General features: G+C 40.4%; 1 protein-coding gene and 1 long non-coding RNA gene across 5 annotated transcripts in view; one reads left to right on the top strand and one right to left on the bottom strand.

Annotated features, from left to right (window-relative positions):
- Positions 1 to 1,133: 1,133 nt before the first annotated feature.
- Positions 1,134 to 26,718, top strand: part of PLEKHH1 (pleckstrin homology, MyTH4 and FERM domain containing H1) — a 74,756-nt gene continuing 49,171 nt past the window's right edge. For 2 of the 4 annotated variants that reach the window (XM_089521710.1, XM_089521709.1), the window contains exons 1-5: positions 1,134 to 1,358; positions 12,189 to 12,347; positions 18,993 to 19,055; positions 23,126 to 23,269; positions 25,851 to 25,934. In XM_089521710.1, the coding sequence (XP_089377836.1) occupies positions 1,326 to 1,358; positions 12,189 to 12,347; positions 18,993 to 19,055; positions 23,126 to 23,269; positions 25,851 to 25,934 (483 nt within the window). In that variant the 5' untranslated portion in view covers positions 1,134 to 1,325. Of the gene's footprint in view, positions 1,359 to 11,742; positions 11,859 to 12,188; positions 12,348 to 18,992; positions 19,056 to 23,125; positions 23,270 to 25,850; positions 25,935 to 26,718 lie in introns of all 4 variants that reach the window. The other 2 variants (XM_089521711.1, XM_089521712.1) reach the window with 2 other exon arrangements.
- LOC149314689 (uncharacterized) lies at positions 18,839 to 23,715 on the bottom strand. The gene is made up of 3 exons (XR_016280949.1): positions 23,589 to 23,715; positions 20,638 to 20,712; positions 18,839 to 18,914 (listed from the first exon to the last, which is right to left on the bottom strand). It is a non-coding gene; the product is annotated as an uncharacterized LOC149314689 (long non-coding RNA).

Genomic DNA, 26,718 nt, shown 5'->3' with positions numbered 1-26,718 from the left:
TCTCCAGCACCACCTTTCAAATGAGTTAATTTCTTTTCCTCTTGGTTTTCTTCACTATGTAGCTTTCACAACCTATACACAGGAATCAGAAATATGACCTGGATGATTTTGAATTTCACACTGATACTGTCCTGCCTGCCCAAAACTTTGGTAGAAGGGAAGGAGGCAAGAACAGATTTGGTGCTTCCCTTCCTGAACCTTTTCCTCATGTAAAACCCTGTACCCCCTTACATCTTAGTATGTATACTTTGTTACCTCAGGATTCTGGAGCCCAGCAACTTTAAAATCCTGGCTCAAGCCCTCTTGTTGTTCTTGTGTGCCTTCAAGTCATTTCTAACTCATGGTGACCCTAAGGCCAGGGTTTTCTGGGCTGAGAGTGTGTGACTTGCCCAAGGTCACTGAGTGGGTTTTTTCCATAGCTGAGCAGGGAACTGAACCCTGGTCTCCAGAGTCATTGTCTAAACTACTACACCACCCTGGCTCTCTCAAGCCTCTTACTTTCCCCCTTTTGAAAACTACAAATTTGGGATAAGCAGAGCTTGATGCAACAGCATGGTGTAGTGGTTTGAGCATTGGACTCTGGAGACCAGGGTCTGAGTCCATCTCGCCCACTGGGTGACTCTGGGCAAGTCATATTTTTTCAGCCTCAGAGGATGGCAATGGCAAAGGCAAACCTCCTATGAGCAACTCTTGCCAAGAAAACCTCACGATAGAGTCACCATAAGTAAAAATGACTTGAAGGCACACAGCAACAACAATGAGCTTGGGGGCATGGATTTATAGGGGTGCTTGTGCCATTTCAGCACTGAAGAATTGTTATATATCTAAGGTACAGATACCAGGAATGAGAGTGTCTTCTGAGTGAACCTGAAAAAAATAAGTGGCTGTTTGAATAGACCCTCATGACTAAAAGCCCACTTTTTACCAAATGACTGCAGACATATCCAGTGCTTGAAGTTAGGGGAGGCACTCTAACCTGCTATTAGTATTCTACTAATAGTTGACCAAAAAAGGGTTAAAAGTGTAGTGCTGATGTCAGTTCCTGTGCTTCTTTGGAGGGCTGGCCCACAGTGATATTTGAGCCAGGCTCTCCCACATTGGAAAAGAGACACAGACAGAAAGTATTTCAACATCTATGCACAAGCAGAGAAAGAGAGAGAGAGAATGGTAAAGAGCTGAATGGGATTTCAGGCGAGGCTCACTCTGGCTGGCTGGCTGCCTTTGGTTAGGTTTCAACCCAGCCCACCTCAAGGCAGCTTTCCTTTGCTTCACCGACTGGAGGAGAGCAGCAAGCAGACAACAACTCCGTGTTCCTCCTGAGCACAATGCAAACTTGTTCTGACCAAGAACAAGACAAGGTCAGCCCCAAGACAACCTTTGCTCTCTTTGCACTTTCCTCCCAAAGTCCTGCTTGCTTCAGCTCTCCCTGCTGTTGCTAGAGCCATCCTTCATGCTGAAGGTGAGAGCGGAGGTGGAGGATGGACAGGAGGCACCTGCTTCTTCCCTCGCCCTTCATGGCTGGAACTGGCTTGAAGAAGAACTGTTTAAAATTTGCTACCAACTACTGTTAAAGTAGTTGGCAGCAAATGATGGTGCTTCCTTGTGGCTTGAGTTTTTTCCTTCCCACTAAAGAAAATGATTGCTATAACAGGCACATCATCATCATCATCATCTTTGTAAATAATAATAATAATAATAATAATAATAATAATAAACCTGTTATATCAATCATTTTCTTTATGTATCTGAAGACATAGACTGAAGTCTACAAAAACTCATGCTGCCAACTTCTTTCTTTCAGTTAGTCTCAAAGGTGCTACATGATCTCCTTATAGGCATATGTTGTGTACTATAAACCTACTGGTTGGCCTTGGGCAAGAAGTCACACTCTCTCAGCCTCAGAGGATGACAATGGCAACTCCCCTCCAAAGGCACATGCCAAGGAAACCCCATAATAGGCTTGTTTTAGGGTTGCCATTGAGTCGGAAATGATTTGAAGGCACAGAACGATGAGTTAAAGTAGTTGGCAGAAAGTGGTGGTGCTTCTTTGTGGCTTGGTTCCCCCCCCCCCCCAAAGAAAATGATTGCTATAATATGTAAATGTTGTGTACTATAGGCAATTGGACTGAATAAATGTTATGGGTGGTTAGGTTATTATTATTGTGGTATGCTTATTATTACAGACTATTGATTTCAACCATTTTGAAATACTTTGTTGTTTTTAGCTGCCGTTTTAAACACAAAGAAAAGGTCCATCAAAGTCTAAAAGGTCTGTGTCTCTGTAAACATTTTGGATTGCACTGTGACTGATAAAAGTAGATGCAGGAATAAGTGGGATAGAGGGTGCATTTACGCTTTGACACCACTTTAATGCCCATGGCTCCATCCTACATGATACTGGGATCTGTAGTTTTGGTGAAACACCAGCATTCTTTAGCAGAGAAGGCTAGAGACCTTGTAAATCTACAGATCCCAGGATTCCATAGGGCAAAGCTACAACACTAAAAGTTGTGCCAAACTGTATTATTTCTACTGTGTAGATGCACCCACAGTGAACTAACTACAGAATCAAGGGCTATGAGGGATGCTTTCTATGAGTGCCGCTAGATTTTCAAAGGAAACCAACTTCTGCATTCCTTTTACCATTGAATCCTGCCATTAGAGCACAAGTTCTTAAATGCTATTTGTTTAAATCGTTATGATTTCAGCCTTGTCCTTTGTAGCTCAGATTTTTCTTTGATTTTTTTGGTTTGTTTTTACATTTCTATACCATTTCTTCCAGAACTATAGGTGACTTATAAAATGGATAAAATGAGTATAAACATATAAATCAATTAAACCATGAAACAGAATAAAACATAGTAGTGATATAAAACAGCACATGGATAAAAACCACAGGAAATATGTGGTACTATTCATGAAAACTCCACTTTTAAAAGTTGGCTTTGTGCTTTTCTTTAAAAACAAAAAACCAAGGTGGACTGATGATTTATCTGCATTGTAAGTCATTCTGCAACTTTGGAGCTTCAGCCAAAGAGGCTCTGCTCCCTCCCTCAAATATATCTATGTGATGTGATCCTATAGATGGAATGTAGAGTAGCAGGCTTCTCAACTGTCTTTTAACTAGCAAGAAAATTGCATAGTTGGTTTAGGGAGAGGTTGTCTGAAATCTGTATGTACAAACAGGGGGTCATTATGGGATGCAGAGCATGCAGACCTCACCAGGTGACACCTAAGGAGGGCTGACACCACTGCTCCCCAAAATCTGCCTTATAGCAGAAATAGGCTATGGCGTTCGCTTGCATCCATTTAAAATACTGTAGAGGTAGTGGGAGAGGGTTGAGACTCAGTGGAAAGACAAAGGAGAGGCTCCTGGTTTTTAAAAAAAATAAATTTAAAATTTTAATTTTAACAAAATTAAAATATCTTTTTTTTTCTTTAAAAACATCGCCTCTTACCAAACTTTTGCATTAACCCCATGAAATGATGTACACTCATCCCTCCACATTTGCAGCTTAGACTTTTGTGGATTTGATTATTCCCAGATTTTATTAATCTGTTTTCTCTAGGAATATCTAGATCCTCCAGCACAACTCTATGGTCAACTTTAACCAAAAGTTGCACTGAAGGATCTAGAGATCCCTAGAGAGGTGTTCTCTTGGGTAAAAACATCGTGTTTTTGTTATTTGCTGTTTTTTCACATTCCCGGGGGTCCTGTGCCCCTAACCCCAGTGAATATGGAAGGACATGTGTACATGTAAATACATTTAGGCTGTGTGTATGCTATTGTAATTTAAAGGTACCATTTTAATTTTGCTAGTTGTTTACGTCACAACTAGACTAAAAATGGGGAGGGCAGCTATGAGAGAGCTATAAAATAGCCTAAAATGTAAAGACATACAACTGATCATGAAAGTTAGGGTCATACAAGCCTTGTATTCCCTATTACCATGTATGGATGTGAGAGCTGGACAGTTAAGAAAGCAGATAGGAAGAGAATTTATTCATTTGAGATGTGGTGCTGGAGAAGAATGCTGAGGTTACCATGGACAGCCAAGAAGTCAAACAAATGGGTCCTAGAGCAGATCAAACCAGAAAGCTCTCTGGAAGCTAAGATGACTAGATTGAAGTTCTCGTACTTTGGCCACATCATGAGGAGGCATGACTCACTGGAAAAAACAATAATGCCAGGAAAGATAGAGGAAAGCAGAAAGAGATGAAGGCCACGTGCTAGGTGGATGGACTCTATTAAGGAGGACATGGGTGTGACTTTTCAGGAGCAGAGCAGAGCAGTGGAGCATAGGGAGTCTTGGAGATGTCTCATCTACAGGGTTGCCACGGGTCGAGATTGACTTGAAGGGAGATAACAACAACAAAATTATGATTACATTCAGTGATATATGGGAATTACGATTTATGAGTAATATTAGTATAAAAAATTAGTAAGGATTCTGTATAGTGTGGTATGGGGATGTCAATGGGGGAGTGACACCGTTAGTTATCCCACCTGGTAACACCAACCCTAGTGATGCCACTGCATACAAATGACAAGACCTGGTGCTTGTGAAATGTCACTACTTTAGATGATCTACCTGTTAAGTCTCATCATAAACTATGACCATGATCTTCCCACCAGATTTGAAGAGAAACATAGAACTGTCCTATTAGGTATATTGTCCAGAGAGTTCATGCAAACACTGGACTAGCCAAGCCAATGGAAATATTAGAAATGTGCAGTTTCTTAATGTCCAAATGCAGTAGAGGGCTGCTCTTATGTTATTAGGTAGCAGAGTCAGCAAAGAGTCCGATGGACATTGCTTCTGATGTGCATCATGGCACCAGTGCACATCATTAATCAACACTTTTGCTGGTATCCTGTTATGCATCTTTTCAATTCAATAAAAGGGTTTCTTAGCCCCTCAGCTGTGTATCTGAGTATATGTAAAGTTATAGGTCATATAGGATTATGTCAATTAGTTTTAAGACTTATAAAAGTGGAGATGTATAGCCCCTTTTCTCTCTCTCTCTCTCTCTCTCTTTTTTAATTTTATTAAGCAAATATAAAAAACTTAACAAAACAAATGTGATGACCACATGAGCAGACAACATAAAACATATCCATAAGCATAGTTAAGTATGCTTTGTTCATACTTAAAGGCTTCTTCTTGTATGGAAATTTTATGCAAATGTATTTTATTGCTTAATCTGTTAATGACTAAAATGTCCAATCAGTTGTAGATTTCTTTGATTGGCCTGTGTAGTATATGTTTCCTAAGACATATAACATATGCAACAAGATGTATAAGATCATATACATATTGAAAAATACTATGCAATGTTATACACTGTTCATGACAGTGCTTAGGCTCTGAGAAGTAGTTCTTTTGATAAAGAAAAATGACAAAATTTTCAAAATTCCTTTTAAAAGGTGAAGTGATAACAATTTTATATCACACTCAGAAAACAGGTAGCTCCAGAGCCAAAAAGAACTCTTTCAGAATGACTCTTTATACCATAATAACCGATAACACTGTGCTGTAAAAGTAGATCTTCGATTACATTTTTTGCATTCCACTCTGGGCAGATACATTAGTAGTGGAGAATGCCTGCAAATGGCACCATACACCCACTAATCTCGTACTGCCAAGTGATACATTATGGCGAAAGAAGGAGGTAGGCTTTTGATTGTGATTAATATAGTTTGTTCTGAATTATCTTTTTAAAAGAAATGAACAGATATGAGAGCAGTAAAACTAATGCTCTTCTAATCTTTGACTAGATTTGTATACACTCTTGCTGTAAGCTGTGGCTCAAGTGGGTGTATGTTATATCATCTCCCATGAAAACCTGTGTTTTCCTCCTATGTACAATAAGCCACACTGGTTTTCCATGACAAAAGGCCTTGGGAGCTGGTGGCCAGATCTGAAGATGGAATGTTCTATGGGACAAGTGGCCCATAAGGTGCAATATTAAGACTCTGCAACTCAGTCCTTAATATGTTCGCTTGGAAGTGAGACCCACTGAGGTCAGAGGGACTTATTTCGTGATAAGTCTAAAGCTTAAGATTGCATCCCTGGTGATTATTTGATAGGGACTTCTGCCCAGTAAATTCTGAAGAGAAGTATTTTCTGCTTCATCAGATTCCTGATGGATGATCCATCAACCTGCAAATAAGACTTGCAAGTAATTCAGTGACCTTGCAGCATTTAGTGCACAAGAGGCGTTTCAGAACAAATGCTCACGTCATCCCTGAAACAGCACAACACCATCATTACACAGCTATATTCAGTAGTAAATGATCAGAGACAGAACAGCAGAAAATATTATGGCATCCTGCCAAAACATTTCAACAATATTTATAAGTGAGCTTAGAGTTCCATGAAGCATGCAATCAATTTGCATGGCTTTCTGTAGCATCTGCTCAATTGCAGTGTGCCTGCTCACAATCAATGTTTTTAGCTAGCTTTCTAGGTTATTGCACAGACCAATCTGCAACATACAGATTCCTAAATTATTATTACTATATTACAACAAAATTGTTATTGGTTTCCCTCTCTGTCAGATGTTACCAACTGGAATTTTGGACCATCAATTATTCAGATTCTATCCAAGAATTTAGGAATCAGTGAGATGTCTTCTGATATTGTGGCACATTTCAAACAGTATTACTTTTTGTAATTTTGCTATTGTGATTTTTATCTGTGGTGGTGTCATTGAGATGTTTTGTCAGTCCATGTGGAATTGTTCCAAGAGAACATATCACTATTAGAGCAAGAGTTGTTTTCTTTTGCCAGAGGTGCTGAATTTCAATGTTTAGGTCTTCATATTTCATAATCTTTTTTTCTCTTTTTCTTCTATTCTCCTGGGATTCCCACATCTATAATCCAAGCTTTCTTTTTGTGAACCATGGTGATGTCTGGCATATTATGTTCTAATTGTCCGTCAGTTTAGTTCTTAAAGTCTCATAGGATTGTCATATCACCAATCACAAAAAAATTCAGGTTTATATTCCCATCAGTTCTTTGAGGGTGGCAAATGATGTCAGTGTTAAAATACAAAACAAGGAACATGAAAGACACTGCAGATTGGGTCAGCCAGAAAAATTAGCAATAGCAGAATACGTTATAAACCATCCTGGGCATAAAATGCTGTTTGAAAACACTGAAATTCTGGACCATGCCATTGAAATCCATAAACACCTGGACGATTTCAACTGGAAACATGAAACTCTTAAAGTAAACTATGGCCCTATACAGACTGCCAAAATAAAGCTGCTTCGGGTTACTTTGGAGGTATGCTGTTTAAATGATGCATGTGTCCTAAGAGTACAGAAGCCACGCCAAAGCCACGATCCAGTCCTAAACACTGGAGCGCAGCTTTGGTGCAACTTCCAGACTCTTAGCATGCATGCAACATTTAAACAGCATACCTTCAAAGTGACCTGAAGCAGCATTATTTTGGCAGTCTTTATAGGGCCAAAGTTTGGCTACCAGTCATGAAAAACACCAAAATCAATACCCAGCCCATGCAAATGAAAACCACCCAGGGCCAGGGGGATTTCCCAGCAGACAATGGATCATAAATTAAATAGGCCCTCTGAGGCCTTGCCATTCAGCAACAGAACAATATACAGATTAACATGTAAATTGCTTCCTCTAAAGTGTGTGTGTGTGTGTGTGTGTGTATCCATCCCACTCTCTTTCATGCCAGCATTCTCTGAAGATGCCAGCCACAGATGCTGGTGAAACGTCAGGAATAAACTCTTCTAGAACATGGCCTCATAGCCTGAAAAACCCACAAAAAACTATGGTATTTGTATAACTGATGACAGTGCTAGTAGTAGTGATGCTGATGAATTAACCACTTCTGCTCTACCTGCAAGCATTTCTGTCTGTCAGTTAATTAATCAGGATATTTATAGAGTTTTCTATGTTTGCACACTCTGCCAAGTTTCCAGCATCTCCTTAAATTTCTATTCATTTAGCCTGAGGTCAAGCAAAAAGGCCACCCAAAGATGATTAATACAGACAAGGGGACATGGCTAAATATATTTCATACTGAGTTAGTGATGTGAGATCCTGCTGAAACCTAATGAATTAGTCTTTATCTTTGCTCTCTCTCATTATCTACTTTGCTTGGATACTTCATAAGCAAAACATTGCCACAAAACAGTTTCTGTCATTCATGAGGATACTTGGTGCATTGTGTCTCCTGCCCACTTCAATTATCTCATGGCCTTCTAATGAAGGGACACACTGGCCATGTGAATCTTAAGTGTAAGCTACACAACAGACTTGTCATTCATGCATCCTTAGGAGAAGCCACATACCAGGTCATAAAATACACAATGACAAGCTGCTAGAACATGTTTGCTGGGAACTAGGAAATATCAGAGTCAATGTGGCTTCATGGTCTTGAGAGCAGTGCTGGAGAGAAAGAAAATATGGAAACAAGAGAGGTTTTTAATAATCTTCAGGAGCTTGTTGTTGTTCTTAAACTTTATTTATACCTGCCTTTTCCCCAAGATTGGGGACTCAAAGTGGCTTACAAATTTAAATGATTGTCTTTGTTGTTAAACTGCCATGAAGTTGACTTTGGCTTACAGAGACCCCATGAATGAGAAAAGTCCAAGTCACCCTATCATCAATAGCCTTGCTCACATCTTGCAGACTGAGAGCTTTGTCCTTGAGTCTATCCACCTGTAATGCAATCTTCTTGTTTTCCTACTGTCTTCTACTTGCCAAGAATTCTTGTCTTTTCTAGTGAATCATGTCTTCTCATGATATAAAATGATTACAATATAGTTAAAAACATAAATAATGTTGACATTTAAACAGAATTAAACCATTAATATTAAAACAATTTAAAACATTCACTTTAAAAAGGATAAAAATAGTTTTTAAAGAGAACAATTTAAAATAACACAGCACCTCCTAAAAGCTCTTTTTAAAAAACAACTTCAGTTCTAATAGCTTGTACGACAGCCAGGTTGATCTAGAATCGCCCATATCACACCTGTGCTAAAATCTCTCCACTGGCTGCCTATTAGTTTTCAGGTGAGGTACAAGGTGTTGGTGATACCCTTTCAAGCCCTACATGGCCTGGGTCCAGACTACTTGCGGGAGTGCCTTCTTCCACATAATCCACCCCACACACTTCAGTCCTCTGGGAAGAACCTGCTGCAACCCAAGAAGACCAGATTGTCTGCAGTGACCCAGAGGATCTTCTCATTGGCTGCTCCTAGGCTCTGGCATGACTTGCCAGATGAGATCCATTATATTATCACCTTGGAAGCCTTTAAAAAGGCCATCAAGATGGATCTCTTCCAGCAGGCCTTTCCAGATTAGCCTTCCTAGACTAGCCTCTCCTACCGAAATCATCGGCCCTGTCATCCCCTCTAAGAAGACATTTGTGTGTCCAAATCTAACTGCACTTTTAGTGAATTTGTAGTTGTTCTGTTTTCAAATTATCCTGCTGTTTAATTTCCTTTTATGGTTTTCGATTACTATTTTTATGCTTGGGGGAGGGTTGGGATATGGGGGGTTGTTCTTTTAATTGTAATTTTTATCTGTATGATGTTTTATTGTTATACCTGTTGTAATCCGCTTTGATTCCTTGTGAAAAAGCGGAATATAAATAACTCTTATTATTATTATTAATAAAAAAGTCATTGCCTACTGACAGAAGGACACCAAAGAAGGGGCCATTCTAGATCTGCTAGGGAGAGTGTTCCAGAGTCTGTGGGCAGCCACTGAGAATGCCATATCTTGTGCCCCTGCCAGCTGTACCTGTGAAGGTGGTGGGATTGAAAGAAGGGTGAATAGGATGGTTTACTCCCCTAAGACGGCATTAGTAATAGAGGAGAAGTAGAAATATAATCGTGGAATGTCAGCAGGCAGTATGTAGGGGGCAGGGGGAGTATAAAATCATAAAAATGAATGCAGAACAATAACGTATCATATGTTATTTTAATTCTCCATTTCTGAAAAAAGAATAAAAATGTTTTCCTCAAGCAACTGCTTTACCAAGTAAACTTTGTCCTCATTGAAGCTCAAGTTTCTGTAGTGTCCCTGAGTATTCTTGCACAGTTAAGACCTGTGAGCCAGCTGCAACTGTTCCTTGAGACATCAGAATTGGCCGTGGTGACATATGTCTGTTACCTCCTGCTTGGATTACTGTAATCTGTGTTATGTTGGACTGTCTTTGAAGAGTGTTCAGAAACTTCAACTGGTCCAAAAAGCTGAGCCAGACTGTAACTTAGGGCTGGCTACAGGAGGCACATATAACCTCTCTGTTGCAACAGCTCCAATGGCTGTAGGTTTGTTTCTGGGCACAATTAAAAATGCTATTTATGTCTGCTCAGATCTAGATTATTTGAAGAAGACCCCATGAATGAGAAAAGTCCAAGTCACCCTATCATCAATAGTCTTGCTCACATCTTGCAGACTCAGAGCTTTATCCTTGAGTCTATTTAATAAGCATGTCTTCCAAATAGATTTCAGCCCTGGCACCTGCTATTTTATGAACATGCTAATAGATCCTGTGTCTATATTTCGGAGTGATAAGTTGTTCTTTTGGCCAAAGCTGCATATGTGCTATTGTTCACACTATGTCAAGTAAAGCTGCTACACAGAATCAGACTATCATTTTTGGGGCGGCTCATATGTGTCTCTTAGTGTTGGCAATCGTATGACCTCTTTGGAATACCAATCCTTTTGCGTCATTGCTTGATCTCATAAGAAATATCACATTATGCAGGGCATCTCATATTACACAGTATTCACATTTTCCACATTACTGATTTTCCCCAACTTTTCAAGTCTTATGTTATGAGGCTTAGTTTCCAAAAGCATGCTTTCTCAGCATTTGACTGTGGTACTCTTTGTGACTACCAGGTGACTACTAGGTGGGTCTGTGAACTTGCTCCACTTAAAAAAAAAAAACATAGTGAGACCATCAAGTGATGAACAAGCATCTGGGCACCACAATTTAAAAAGGACATTGAGAAACTGGAGCATGTCCAAAGGAGAGTAACTAAAATGGTGAAAGGTCTGGAAACCATGCTCTACGAGGATCGACTTAGGGAACTGGGGATGTTTAGCCTGGAGAAGAGAAGGTTAAGAGGTGATATGATAGCCCTGTTTAAATATTTGAAGGGATGTCATATTGAGGAGGGAGCAAGCTTGTTTTCTGCTGCTCCAGAGACTAGAACCTTGAGCAATGGATGCAAACTGCAGGAAAAGAGATTCCACCTCAACATTAGGAGGAACTTCCTGACAGTAAGGGTTGTTTGACAGTGGAACAAACTCCCCCAGAGTGTAGTGGAGTCTCCTTCCTTAGAGGTCTTCAAGCAGAGGCTGGATGGCCATCTGTCGGGGATGCTTTGATTGTGATTTCCTGCATGGCAATATGGGTTGGACTGGATGGCCCTTGTGGTCTCTTCCAACTCTACGATTCTATGATTCTAAGCATGTATCAAGCAGTCTTTGAGAAAAATTCAGAGTCCTCTTCTGTTTGTAACATGTTTTTCAAAAATATTTCCCACTGAGTTATGGTGGAACTATTTTTCTTCCTACTAGAAATCTCCCTGACTGAAATTCTTATTTGAATCTGGTTATTGCAGTTTAGTAAACATCCAAAAGCACTCTATAAAATAAACCTAAGTGTCTACTACTGTATCCCAATGAATTGACTACCTCTCCCAATTTTTAAATATTTCATTTTATTTTATTTTGCATCTAGGAATCTGGCTCTTTTGGAATTTCAGTTTTTCATCTTGAAATTAGGCACTGCCACTGGGATGACAACAAAAATTGCTCTATCAACTTTTGAGTTGTTGACCACAGTTTCCCAATGAGGTATGTCTGGGTCCTGTTTTTCGCTTCTTGCAATCCACTCACCCATCCCACTTTGGAAATTGGAACTGAAGTTCAAGTTGGGCAACAGTCAGTACTCCATTAAATTTTGAGGTGTCTGGCTCAATATCAAGAAGAATGATGGCTGCCATAGCGGGACAGGTGTATATGCAATCATTCTCATGTGTTATTATAAAGTAAACCAATTATTGGAAAGTAGTTTTTTATTTAAAACATTTAGAGACCTATAAAGGCAGGAGACTTATGGAGCCAAGAGACATATAATGATAACAAATACAATAAAGCATTCTTTTCTTTTTCTCACTCATTTAGGCAAGCCTAAGCAGCGTGAAGAAGGAGTTCAAAATGGCAGAGCTCACAGCTGAAAATGGCAGCTGCACAGATTGGCAGAAACGATGTTTTATGTTAGAGACACAGCTTTTCAAGTTCCGCATGCAGGCTGGGAAGATCCGGGAGCTTCTGGCTGAGAAGGTAAGGCAAAGGCTATGTATTGCATCCTGTATTTTTTGCACATTGTAGGTTGTGTTGTCATGGATTTATTTGTGGAAAATGTAGTTTTATGTATTAGATGCAAGGGTGATAAGGTAAGGAGCTGGCAGGAGGGGGTGAGAGAATGAAATGTTGGAAGTGATTGGTGATTGGCAGAATGTTGGAAGAGATTCGAATAAGGCTGTTGAATGATGGTGAATGACAGCTGGTTTAGTGGTTTGAGAGTTGTAGTGTGGTCAAGTGAGTGAATGAGTGAGGATTAGTATTGAGAGGGAGCCAGGCATCTGCCACACTGCAGAATTAATTACAGCATCATACACAATATATTTACATGTGGTTGAAGTGAATTTTTTAAAGATATTATGTTTTTAAAGAAAAATTTAAAGGACTATAAAAATTTACAATGTAAAATTTATTTAAAAAAAAACAAAACATGGAGCCTCACCTTTCTCTTCCCACTGAATCTTGCCCTACTTACATCATATCTTCCACTGAGCTCCAGCATTTTAAAGGGATGCAGATGAATGTCATTAATCAAAATGGGGACTGTAATCAAGATAACAAAAAAGATGAAGGCTTGGAAGGGTAGCTATGAAAGAACCAGAAAAGATCCTTGGGTGTAAAGATATTATTAAATGCCAAGTCAGAATCATCTGTGCCATAGTATTTCTGATTTCTGTGTGAAACCTGGACAGCGAAGAGAGGTTCTAGAGATATTATGCCTAGAAGACAAATAAATGGGCCCAACGGTAGATCAAGCCTGAACTCTCATTAGAAACCAAAATGATTTAACAGAGGTTATCATATTTCAGACAGACAGTGAGCCCTTGGTATCTGCTCGGGTTTGATTTCAGGATCTGCCATGGATACCAAAATCCATGGATGCTCAAGTCCCATTAAATAAAATGGTGTAGTAAAATGGTGTCCTGATATAAAATGGCAAAATCAAGGTTTGCTATTTGGAATCCAGATATTTTTAAAATATTTTCAAGCTGTAGATGGTTGAATCTGTGGATAAGGAATCCGTGGATAGAGAGGGACAATGATATCATGAGAGGAGATGACTCATTGGAAGAGACAACAGTCCTTGGTAAAAGAGAAGGCAGTAGGAAAAGAAGATCACATTACCGATGGATTGAGTCAGTAAAGGAAGCCATGGTCCTGAGTCTGCATGATATGAGCAGGGCTGTAAAAACTGGGACTCTATGAAGAGTGTTTCATTAATAGAGTTATCATAAGTTGCAGCTGACTTGACTTGAAAATAAAACAAAATAACAAAACCAGCCATTCTAGATAGACAGACAGATAGATAGATAGATATGATCTGGGAAGCTTCAGTGAACTGGACAGAGTGTTCTCTCTTGGGCCTGATAAATACAATAATTACTGCAGTATGGGCTAATGAGCAGCTGTAGATTACTGAGCTAAATGGACTATCTATTACTAGCTGAAGCCATTGTTGTTGTGTCCCTTCAAGTCATTTCCAGCTGATGGTGACCCCAAGGCAACCCTGTCATGGTTTTCTTGGCAAGATTTTTTCAGAGGGGATTTGCTTTGCTTTCTTCTGAGGCTGAGGTATTATGACTTGACTAATGTCACCCAGTTCCCATGACTGAGCAGGGATTTGAACCTGGTCTCTAGTCATAGTCCAATACTCAGACCACTAAATCATGCTGGCTCCCTAGCTCAAGCCATACCTTATTTTGAGGGGAAATTTGTTGCTATTTTTTAAATCCAAATACTTTCTTTTTACCTTGTTTGTGTCTGTATGATCGCCAATCCCTATTCTTTATCTTTTTACTCCATCAGTAAAGATGGGGGAGGGGGGGACACTTCTGAATAAGTGACTGAAGAAGAAATGTGTTTGATCAGTTCCTGTTCTCCAGAACACCTGACTCAGCTTTGAAACAGAAAATAGGACTCTGGAGTTAGCTCAGTGCAGGAATGGGTGTCAAACTACTCAACCCTTTGTTGAGATTGGGGGTGTAGTTTGGTTCAGTGGTCAAGTTATTCTATAACTGGGTGCATGTCTTAGCAGTGTTCCCCTGCCCCCCAAAGGCCAGGGGGCAAGTAGTTGTAGGCTGTTATTACAAGAAAGTTTTAACTGTATGGATATGGGTTAGCTCAGGCTGTGTTTCAGGCCAACAATACAGTTACAAATATGATTTTGCAGTAGTACTGAATGCTTACATTTCTTAAAATAAGAGGCTTCAAAACTAAGGGTGGCTCACACATGATTTATTCAGGACATCTGCTATCCCCCACAGAAATTGTAATGTGTCATTTGATAACTATTATCTTTTGTTTTGTTTTATCAAGGACCACAACATCACAGGCAGAATGTGAAACATAGTGCTTTGCTAAGGATTTGCCCATTTGGCTTTCCACCAGCATTTTTTGACTACTTAAGAGATGAGAAATCAAGTGACTACTTAGGGATGTGGGGATGATCCTCAAATCCCTAGTAAATACATGAAGAATGCTGGAATGCTGTCTTAGCAGCAACTCTCTGCATTATCTTCTGCCATGATTCTCTCATGATTCTCTCAAAACACATGACAGGCACAATTCCTGTTTTTATAGGAATAAATTCAGATGTGCCTGGAAGCCTTTCATTGAAGGTAAAGAACATATGGGATTTAGGAATCTGTGTGTTGCGTGTCTTTGGTAACTAGGATTACTACTTCTCTCTAGTTTTCTCACAATTGTACTCACCATGGGGAAAGGGGGATAATATTCTGTTGATGAGTGACATGGCAGACTGTTGTCATGGCAGCCTGGTGGCCCTGTTAGAAATGACCTGTGGGGCCGCTTTGGGAAGGGGGAAGAGCTGGGAGAAAATTGGTGCCGAACCCAATTAGTTTGAAAGAAGGAGAAAGAGAAGGGGGAAGGGTGGTAGGATACTTTGATTTTGACATGAATGCCTGACTTGGCTTAGTACCGGATCTATGTACATAGGATTTCCTGGGCACCATTTCCAGAGGCCTGCAAGAGGGATGTTTCGTGCTGAACGTTAATGCATCTTCCTACAGCAAATCTGGAAATGCAGTCATGAATCTAATGTCATGGGTAGCTGGCATTTACTAACACAGTTGTGTACACAAGGGGAAAAAGTGGTAATATCGTGTTGATGAGTGATATGTCAGACCATTGCCATGGTAGCATGAAGACTCTGTTAACATACAAACTGCAAGACAGGAGTCTTTGGCCATCCTTCTCATTTTTAAGACATTATTCTGCTGCCTTATTGTTCCATAGCCTGTGGAGGGGGAGAGTATGGCAAGCTAATGATTAGAAAAGCACTCACCAGATTTGGAAAACTACATTTCACTGTTTTGCAAGTGATGAACTGTTAGGCCCAATTTGGTTATTAGTAAATCTACAAGGTATGATATGTGGAAAGAACTGTTTCAGTTCTCCGTATGTTGTTAGTTTACCCCCTAGAAATCCTTAAAGTATCTATTATGCTCAAACAGCATCATGAAATTATAGTTTCTTCTGATGCAAGACAAGAAAATATTCCACATTGTAAAGCAGACAAAAAGACATTTGCAGTCACCCCTCCTTTCTCATGGGCTTGAGGTCCGCAGTCCTGAATATTCATGGAGGGGTGACCTCCATTATTTTCAATGGAGCACCCCCCCCCCCAGTGCGTGCTCTGCACATTCTTGGGGCTTGAATATAGCCCAGTCTCCATTTTGTACTTGTGTGTGTGTGTGTGTGTGTGTGTGTGTGTGTGTGTTCTGGAACGGATCCACGTGAAAACAGAGCCAACTGTATTTATTTCAGAAAAAAAAAGTGGAAACAAAAGGAAAAGTTTATTTCATGAATATCCCACCTTTCTCCCAATACGGGAACCAAGGCAACATACAATGTAAATTAAACTAAAATATAGCTTAAAAATATATATAGTTCAAGACCAGCAAAAGGGCCCAAGCTCGACTCAGGCTTGCATCCTTCCGAGGTCGCTAAAATGAGTACCCAGACTGTTGGGGGCAAATTAGCTTACTTGCTAATTAGCTTACTTGTTCACCGCTATGATCTTTGGAATAGCGGTATATAAATAAAACAAATTATTATTATTATTAAAAGTGTTTTTAATACCAATAGCACTTTACATTTCTATACTACTTCATAGTGAACTAAGCACTCTCTAACCAGTTTACAGTGTGTTAGCCAATTACCCCCAACAAACTGGGTACTCACTTTACCGGCCTACGAAGGAATAGAAGGCTGAGTCAACCTGGAGCCCTGTAGGAATTGAACGCACAGCGTTGTGGCTGCAGTACCGGCATTTAACCACTGAACCACCAGACCTCCTGCTGCCTTTTAGTTGCACAAACAATCCAATTAAAACAGTTAAAAGAGTTAAACACACATTCAAAGCACAGTAAGGAGGAAAATACAGCACACACCATTAAAAGATCCCTTTCTCACTCCAAATAGAAGGTAAAGGTCTATTTAATTTAAAAGGTCTTTGCTTGCTGGCAGAAAGAAAGCATAGAGTCATGGACTGGTGGCTCCCATGTCAGATGGGCAGTTGGTCCATTCCAAATTTTAATCCAGGAATTCTGCTGCACGGTGCTGAAACCTGTTCCTAAATATCTTTAGCACCTTGGACAGCTCCTTCAGAGTTAGCCAAACCTGGAATAGATTTATTGTTCTTCTGACATGGGAGCCACCAGCTGATACTGCTCTATTCCTTATTGGGAAAACCATAATTTCCCACTCCTGCCTTCTCTAAGTCTCTTTTTACTAGTGTTCCAGACTTCTTCAAGGTTTCAGAAATTTCTATGCCAAGAATTCCAAATCTATTTACTGGGTTTCTCTAAAGAGCAACTAAGGACCCATCCATACTTTGTTACACCCTCGATATCCAGTACCAAGAAAGATCTTCTGTAAATACATCTGTGAAAATAAAAATGAATACCTTTCACTTTCAGCTTAAGCTGCATCTGCACTGCAGCAATAATCCAGCTACTGCCATGGCTCCATGTTATGGAATTCTGGGAATTGCATTAACTACAGCTCCCAGAATTCTATAGCATGCAGCCATGGCAGTTACAGTGGTGTCAAACCAGATTATTTCTGAAGTGCAGATGCAGCATCAGTCCATGTTCCTCATCTAATATTCTCTCTGTTCTGCCACATGCCTGCTATACCTCTAACCCAAATTCTGAAATTTCTGATAAGCATGTTCAGATCCATGTTTACATGTGACTGAACATGGACTGTAATATAAAGTTAGAGTTTGGTGGTAAGGAGTTAAGAACAACATAGCTTCCAGTGGCTAGTTGTTTTTTCGATATCGAGGGTGTAACAAAGTATGGATAGGTCCTTAGCTGCTCTTTAGAGAAACCCAGAGAAACCCAGTAAATAGTTTTGGAATTCTTGGCATAGAAATTTCTGAAGCCTTGATTCTAAATTGTCTCCTGAAAAAAAGCCTCAAGAGTCCCTGCAGGCTGAAACATGGTGGGGTTTTCAATGAAAAAACAGACCATCTTTGGAGCATCTTGAGAATTGTCTCCTGTTTCTCCTGTGGATTTCATTGAGTGCTGCCCAGTTCGGTTTCTTTTGTTCCCCACACATAAAGCCAGCTGATAACATATCTGATAACATAAGGCTAGGGTGTTCTGTTGGGATCAGCAAAATGAGAATCAAAGCAACACTTCAATTTCAGATCTGAAAGGAACTTTCTAAAACACTTTCATTTCATCTGTCAGAATTAGTGCCGAGTCAGTAGTACAGCATCATCTTTCCACAGCATGGCGACAGCCTGAAAAATTTAATTAGAACGGCTTGTCTGAAGGAAATGGGGACATTCCTATTAGTGCAGTTAATCTATAATTGAAAGACATGGGCCAAAACACACTGCAGAAATAATCTAGTTTGTCACTGCTTTAACTGCCTTGGCTCAGTGCTAGGGAAGCCTGGGAACTGGAGTTTGTTGTGGCACCAGAGCTCTCTGACAGAAAAGGCTAAATGTCTCACAAAACTATAGTTCCCAGAATTCCCTAACATTGAGCCGTGGCAGTTAAAGTGGTGTCAAACTGGATTATTTCTGTGAGTTTGGGACCTGTATTTTACAAAAGCAAGGGAGGGTTAAAAGAATGTAGTCACCAGTGGGAAATGGCTCTAAAGGGCTGTACAAATCAGAGTAAGATTTTCGTAATTCTTATGAAAGATGGCATAGAAATATATGAGCATTGTCATTAACACTTTCTGAAAGGATTAAGGATAAGCAGAACTTTTTGAAATAAGTTTCCACATATTACTAGATTTTATTGTTTGTTGCCTCATTTTTCTATTTAATTATTGTATCTTTTATCATTACCATCCTTGCCATGAGAAATTCTGTTCGTGGGTGGTATGTTAATATTGCATGGGAGTGGGGGGGATAAGTTCAAAAATCTCTACCTTATGTTGTGATGCAGAATTGATCAGAAATCTGTCAATGCTAACGGTGAGGCATCAATTTCTCAGTCAGATACTTATAGATGTGACAAGCATGTATCAAGTGCAGAAGTACTGGAAAATATCTTTTCCACCCTGTAATGAAAGAGAGCATTCATTAATGAAAATATGGTTGGTGTTGAGCATTCGCCCCCTTTATATTTTGCTATAAAGATGCAAGAACTGGAGCAAAGAGTGGCTGAAGCAGAAGACAGAGCCCAAAGTGCAGAGAAGCAGGTAAGAGCTTTCCTAGTGTCATTTGTATAAAATGTGAAAACTTTCACAGCTGATCTAGCATCACCAGAGGCCAGTCTCCCACCCTGTATAGTAAGTAACAAGCTATTCTTATGGAGGATTTACTGTTACTGTGGAGAAAGGCATTGCTTCTCCTATTTTACATGCCCATTTATTGTTGTCTCACTTGTGCTTGTGGCTAAACAACAAAAACCAAATGAAGGACATAAAGTATCCTTCAGTCTAAACCAGTGATAAGAAGTGTGTGGCTTTCCAGATACTTTTTGGACAGAAACTCCCAGCAGCCTTAGCTTTCATAAGCAATGAGGAAGAGCATTGGGATGCAATTAAAATTAACAATGTTAATTAACTTTCATAGAATCATAGAGTTGGAAGAGACCACAAGGCTATCCAGTCCAACCCCCTGCCATGCAGGAACTCACAATCAAAGCACCCCTGACAGATAGCCATCCAGCCTCTATTTGAAGACATCCAAAGAAGGAGACTCCACCACGTAGACTCATTGAATCAACTGAATTTATATAAGTGTTGATTCACAAAGTTCTCATCAGTTCAGTGGTACCACTCTAGTTGGCAATTAACTGTTGAATTTCACTGGGAGCTTCCCATGGGATGAGATGAATATATCCCAATAAACAACTTTTTTAGCTTTATATTTTAAAATTACATGCCATAGTATGTAATATAATAGAATGTTATTATTCACAGGCTAGATATCTATCTGAGAACCTGCCTGGTACAGTGGTTTAAGTGTTACACTAGGACTCTGAGAGACCAAGGTTGAAATCCCCACTTGACCATGGAAATCCACTGGGTGACCTTGGGCAAGTCAGACTCTCAGCCATAGAAGAAGGCAGTGACAAATCCACTCTGAGTCTGAACCAATCTTGCTAAAATAACCCTATCCTAAGTTGTAGTTGATCTGAAGATACATAATGGCAACAAGACATTGATACATCATATCAATGAGTTGTTTCCCCATTTCACCAGTAAGTAAATTCTATGTAATAAAACACTCAGAAATCTGTACCCAGATTTCTAATTATCCAAATGTTTTCCATTCCTCAGACCAAGAGGGTACTACATTTATATCTTACACAGCACTGGACTCTATCTAGCCGAATGTAGTTGAACTGCAACTCCCAGCATTCTGGCAGTACTACTCTAAAGCAGGTGTAGGAATAATGTGGCCTTCTGAATGTTGACCTGCAGCTCCCAGGAACTTAACTAGCATAGCCAATGATGAGGAATGGTGGGAGTTGCATTTCAACAACATCTGGAGGGCCACACATTTTCCATGCCTGTTCTAAAGCCTGCACCAAAAGTGAGAGAAATTTCCTCTGTTTATGCACCCTGAAAGAATTAAAGTAATTAGCCCCTTCTTATGAATAGGATTAAATTTTTGTGTGTGGTTATTTTTGCTGTTTTAAATTTGTATGAAGCTGGGTATCCAACCAGAATGTCAAGCCCCATGTGTCATGTTCTCCAACGCACCTTTTTAATCAAAATGGAATAGAACAAATGGACTACAACTCAAGACTGGAGTATTGTGTTCAGGCCAAACCTGGGAGAATGAATCAAGCTCAGAAGCTTAGAGATTGCTGCTGCTTGTTACCAATAGCACCATTCACCTTGGTATCTAGGAAGAAAAGAAAATGTCTTTAGGGATGCTTTAATTAAAGCTGGCAGGCTTTAATACATAATGTGGAACTGCCACCCCACAGACAGGTATGGTATGAGAAAGCAGTAGACATGGGAAATGAAAGGGCTACATGCAGAGCTTGAAAGCTGACATTTTCTGCACCACATGAGTTCAGAATCTGGGTTGGCCATTCAGTGTGCTCTCTATAGCTGTTGTCCTCAATAAGGAAGCCATGTGGTTATTGGGCCTCTCCAATTGCTCACAGCCTCCAACTCAGAATCACTGCTCAAGCGTCAGACAGATGGAAAGAGCTTTCTTTTGGGCAGTAATTATCCAAAGCTCTAATAAAAAAACATCCAGCTCGGCAGGCTAGGTTTTCTGGCTGGGATGCCAGGCACTTGCCTTTCAGATTCATGGCAGGGGAAAGGCTGTTTGCCTCTCTCTGTCTAATGCAGACAGACAGGAGGACAAAACAGTTTTCTGCAACCATTGTGGTGAGGAATGTCCGTTAGAGCATAATCCGTCTGCATAAAGAAATTGGCATGTCGTTTGGGAAGTATCCCAGCATGGCACTGCCAGCCTGGCAGATTTGTGCAAGAAGACAGAAGACTTTGGTCCTGTGGCCATCAGTGCTTTTAAAGAGATAAGAGGGAATAATAGAAACAATTGACTTCACTGAGAAGGGGCACTTGGTTTCAAGGACAGCAAAATCATTTGTGACATCTCAATAAAGCTGGGATTGAACTCCAAGGCTTAGAAAAAATGGCCTCTTTTAGACTACAATACCCTCACAATATTTGTGAGATTCCAGGAGTTGTAGTCCAAAATAGTAATTTTTCCAGCCCCTACCCAAAGGGAGTATTAATACAGCTGTTGGGATGGGGAGAGGAAACTATAGAGACATGAGAAAAGAAATACAGTAGTTGGCTGGTGTACCCTGACAGGGGCTGTTCCTCTTCCTTGCCATCTCTATGCCACTGTCCAGAGGAAAAGGGTGAGAAAACTCAACAGGTGGCAGTAATAAAGAGAAAAGGAAAGACAGAAGGTGCTGTTTTCACCAAAGTCATCTGGTCAGAAAACACATGAGGTGAACTAACCCAAACTACTCCCTGTATGTGTATAGAAGAGAGTGATGGGAATCATGAGATCTTTCAGAATCAATGATTCCCAAACTTTGGACCTCCAGGTATTTTGGGCTTCAACTCCCAGAAGCCCCAGCCAGCTTGGCCAACACTCAAGAATTCTGGGACCCAAATTCTAAAACATCTGCAGGACCAAAGTGTAGAAACCACTGCTCCAAATGTTGCTGGACTGCAGCCCACAGCATTCCTCACTATTGGCTCTGTTAGCTAGGACTGTTAGGACTAGCACTCCAACAACATCTGAAGAGCCACATGATTTTCACCCCTGAGATAAGGGGTAGGATAGGAGCCTGACTCTGGATTTCATTCCCAGATTCCACAAAAAGCTTGAAGCCAGCTTACCTTTCTAAAAGGTTGCAGAATCAGGAGAAAAATGTGTTGCCATCTCTCCCACCTCCTCTGCTATCCTTAACCAAGGATACACCTATTGCTTGTCTTTGTTTAGTGACCAAGATATGCTGTGCAATTGGTGAGGGCCAGGAGGATTTTCTGGGGACCAGTGAACAGGAGTCTTGTCCACCAAAGAATATGCAGATGCTTAAGTACAATCCCTCCATCTCCTGGTAGTTTTTTTGTCTAGGTATGAACCAATAAGCAAATGGCTTCATTGCTGATCAGTCATGCAGCTCTGTCAGCTGAGGAGTGGCACATCAGGATGCCTTGCCCATATTTGCCCATGTCACTAAAAGTACTTTGCACAAAAACATTCAAATATTTTAGGAGCTAGTTCAACTGGCATGGCTTCTTGCAGGGAACTGTGGCTTTCTGAGCTTGTTGTAGAGAAAGCCTATCCCTATATCCCCTTCTCTAATACACAAATGAAATAAGAAAAAGATGTGTATATCTACCCTACCCCATTGTTTGAGAATAGGGGGGGTTCAAAAAAATGAAAGAATTAGGATTATTTCTAACAAAGCATTCTCAATCACCTCACATATCCTCCCTTAGTGTGCTTAGTCTAAAAATGGTATGTTTCTGGGCACCTTGTTGTTGTTTTTTTTTTAAATCTCATGTAAAAAATCTCCTCCTTGAGTCCTTTGAACATTTAATATGATGTTTTCAACATAGTAGTTAATGGGATTAGAAGAAATGACAATACTCAAAGTTTTAAAGAAGAATTCTCCACCCAACCCCAACCTGCTGCCACCGCCACCAGAAATAAGGAGCCATCAGTAAAAAGTACTTCATTCATTCCATCAAGGTCCAATGTGTTTCCTTCCCTTTCCCCACCTACTGACATAACAATGAATGTTGAGGGGATCTTTCAGGTTGAAATCATGGAAGAGAAGCTGAAACTTGCCTACATGAAAAACAGTGGATCCAGTGAATACAAGAAATATCAGCAGATGATGAGCAGAGTGCAAGAAAAGGATGAGCTGATTGAGAACCTGGAGGCCCAGTTGGAAAAGCAGGTAAAAATTACTATTAACTGGAATCTGTATAGGATGTATGAAAAATGAGAGCCAGCAAGGTATATTGTAGTGGACTGAGTATATAGTGGCTTGAGTAATGGGCTAGGATTCCAGAACTCCAGGGTTCAAATCTTTGCTTAGCCATGGAAACTTAGTCACACTCTCTCAGCCTCAGAGGAGGGCAGTGACAGAACCCCTCTGAGTAAATCTTGCCAAGAAAACTCTATGATAGGATGGTCATAGAGTTGTCATAATTGGAATCAACTTGAAAGCATCCAACTATAAAAAAGAGCCATCTGAGAAAGGAATTCCACTTTACCTTGTATGTCAGATTATGGCCCCGTTCTCACTGGCACTTTTGCCCTGGAAGGAACTGGGCATATTCGGGGGGGGGCCTCCCAAATCTCTCCGTAAGCAAGTGCCCACTACAAATCAGGGGCATTTTAACCTGAATGCCCTCTTAGAGAAATCGGGTTTAACATGAAGGTGCCTGGCTGTCAATCAAATTTAGTTCTGCGATCATCATGGGTGACGTTTCCAGCACTCATTGGGGCATCGGAAGGGTGCTTCCCCCCCCCTCCTTTTTTTTTTAAAGAGCCAGGCGCCAGAATGCACAGATTCTGTCAAATTAAAAACCTCTTGTGTGTGTGGTGTGTTGTGGGCATTTGGGTCAGTGCAGGTTATGATCTGCCCTTGGCCCCATTTTCAACCCCAAAATGCAAGGTACTGCCATCTCTGCATCCTGTATCCCCCTCCTTGCCACCCCAGAATGCCTTATACACATGTAATAATAATAATAATAATAATAATTATTATTATTATTATTATTATTATTATTATTATTATTATTATTATTTCCTCACCTCGGAAATGCCAGGAAGAGATGCCATGCATTCTTAGGCTACCCCTGAATTCCTTAGAGACAGTAGCAAAAGCATGTATCAGTTTGCCAATTTGCCAAATTGGAAAGAGAAACATTGTAAACATTCGAATTGTAGCATTCATTCGCAAAGGAAAAAAAGTTTTTTGCAAAGTACTCTTTGCAACATTTTCTCTTTGCTGGAAGCAAGGAAATGAAAGGGAAAGTGAACAAGCAGCTAGCCCCGTTCTATCTATTTACCTGAAGCAAAAAACATGCACATTTTTTGCCAAAAATAATTTTAAAAAATAAAAAGGGGGGGAGGGTGCCTGATGCGAGGTCCATTCATGCCCTGCTTCTGACCTGACCTGACCTGACCCTTTTCCTCCTGCTTACATTCTCTTCAGAGGAGGTTTGCCATTGCCTTGGAAATAAAAGGGAAATATAGTGCAGGCATTCTGACTGTAGCATCCGCTAATAATAATAATAATAATAATAATAATAATAATAATAATAATGGCTCTTAAGTTCCAGGAGCAAGAGGAAATGAAAGGGAAATGTAACGCAGGCATTCTGGTTGTAGCATCCGCATATAACACAAATAATAATAATAATAATAATAATAATAATAATAATAAAAAAGGCTCTTAAGTTCCAGGAGCAAGAGAAAATGAAAGTAGCACAAGCAAGAACACATACATTCTATGTCAACCAAAAAATCACGCGCATAGATTGTCAAAAATAAAAAAATAAAAATAGAGAGGTGCTCTTTCTTCAGCCTGATTTCCCTACATCCCTCCTCCAGCTTGGTTCCGCAGCCCATTTCCCTTGGCAATCCTCCTCCTTCCTTCTGACCCTCCCCTCCCTCTGAGCTGCCCTGAATTAACCCTTCCCCCCGGCTCCTTCATCCTCCTCCTCCTTCTCCGTTATAGAATGCCCTCCATGGCCCCCTTCTTCCCACGGCTCCTCCATCCTCCTCCTCCTCCTCCTCCTCCGTCACTTTCTCCAGTCCCCACCCCTGCCCTCCCTCTGACTGCCCTCTGCAGCCCCCATCACCCTGATTTCCCCCTTTTGCCTCCTGTCACCCTGCCTCCTGTCAGATTCCCCTTTTTCCTTCGGCTCTTTCCTCCTCCTCCTCCGATGAGAGGAGAGAATGCTCTTCCCTCTGCCCTCCCTCTGACCTAAATCCCTCCCCTGAACTTGACCCGATCATGACTGGGGGCAAGTTCATATTCAGCAGAACCCGGGGTTTTTCAAAAGGAACGGCTTTTAACCCGATTCTGAATGTCCTGGGCTAAGGGTCATTTGTCGCAGAACTCTGGTGCATGCCTCGAAATGGATTGTGACAGATTCGGAGTGAATATGAACTTCACATGGAAGAATCGATTCCTGGCAGATGGTATAAAACACAGTCACTGCCCAGCAACCATAATGGAAGTCAAGGAAGCAAAGTGAGGCGTAGCACAATTTCAACACTGCAATCATATGAGATTCCTTCTCTACCATTTAGTGAGGTCACATCCCTGTATCTGTAAATGTCACAGTTACACCATAAATGGAGTAAAATTATTTCTTGTTAAATTCCACTTGTAACCTAATTTACTCATGTCTTTGTTATGAGGGAAAGGAATTAATGATGAGTAACTAGTTTTGCAACTGGTTATAACTAACCCCAAACTGTTTACTGCTACTCTAACATATTTGATTTATTTTTATTCACAGAAACAGTTGAGAGAAGAAGAAGCTAAAACTGTTCAAGAAAAAGCAGCCAAAATTAAGGACTGGGTGACAGCTAAACTAAGAGAGGTGATGGAACAATTTCTTCTTTTCTGAGTCTTATGGGTAGGATCAGTGCATCTTTTGACAGGGTTATGCATGGAGATGGCTTTGTGGGTATTAACAGTAAAACACTCATAATGCAGGAAGGTTGTCCTTACTGAGAATATATGAGATATAATTTACTGTTTATTGGTATGGTTTACTAGCTAGTCAGTGAGAAGTGGATTTTTATTTCCATTCCTGTTTGGTAGATCTGCATTATTAGATCAGCACAAGAGTGGGCTTATCTTATTGCTCATGCACAGGCATTCTATATCTGACAGTTAAGGCAATGTGTCCAAAACTTCCTACTTGTCCCTATTAAGAAACATTATTGTTGAGAAAATAAGTGTCCATGGCTGTCCCAGAATGGGTTCAGTTTCCTACAGGATGAAGTAAAATATGTTGGGCTGTCCCCTTTTCTACATGGCCCTTTTCTTTGTTGCTGTCTCTATTCTACACCTCTCTGGCTGCATCTACACTGCAGAAATAATGCAGTTTGACACCACTTTAATTGAATCCTGGGCTTTGTAATTTTACAAGGTGTTTAGCCTTCACTGCCAAAGAGTGTGGGTACCTGGGATTCTATTAGATGGAGCCATGGCAATTAAAGTGGTGTCAAATTGCATTATTTATACAGTGTAGACGCATCCTGTATTTATCATTCAATTTAAAGTCCCTAGAAGGGGTGGGGTGAGGGATCACTATTGAAACTAGCAACAGATTTTCTAATGGCATAATACTAAATCACTGCTGCAGTGGCATTAACTAT

This window comes from Sceloporus occidentalis, unplaced genomic scaffold (assembly GCF_023333645.1).
Source record: "Sceloporus occidentalis isolate IW3139 unplaced genomic scaffold, rSceOcc1.0.p SCAF_4, whole genome shotgun sequence".
NCBI lineage: Eukaryota > Metazoa > Chordata > Lepidosauria > Squamata > Phrynosomatidae > Sceloporus > Sceloporus occidentalis.
The sequence above is the reverse complement of the archived record's forward strand: the minus strand, read 5'-3'. Positions and strand labels throughout refer to the sequence as shown.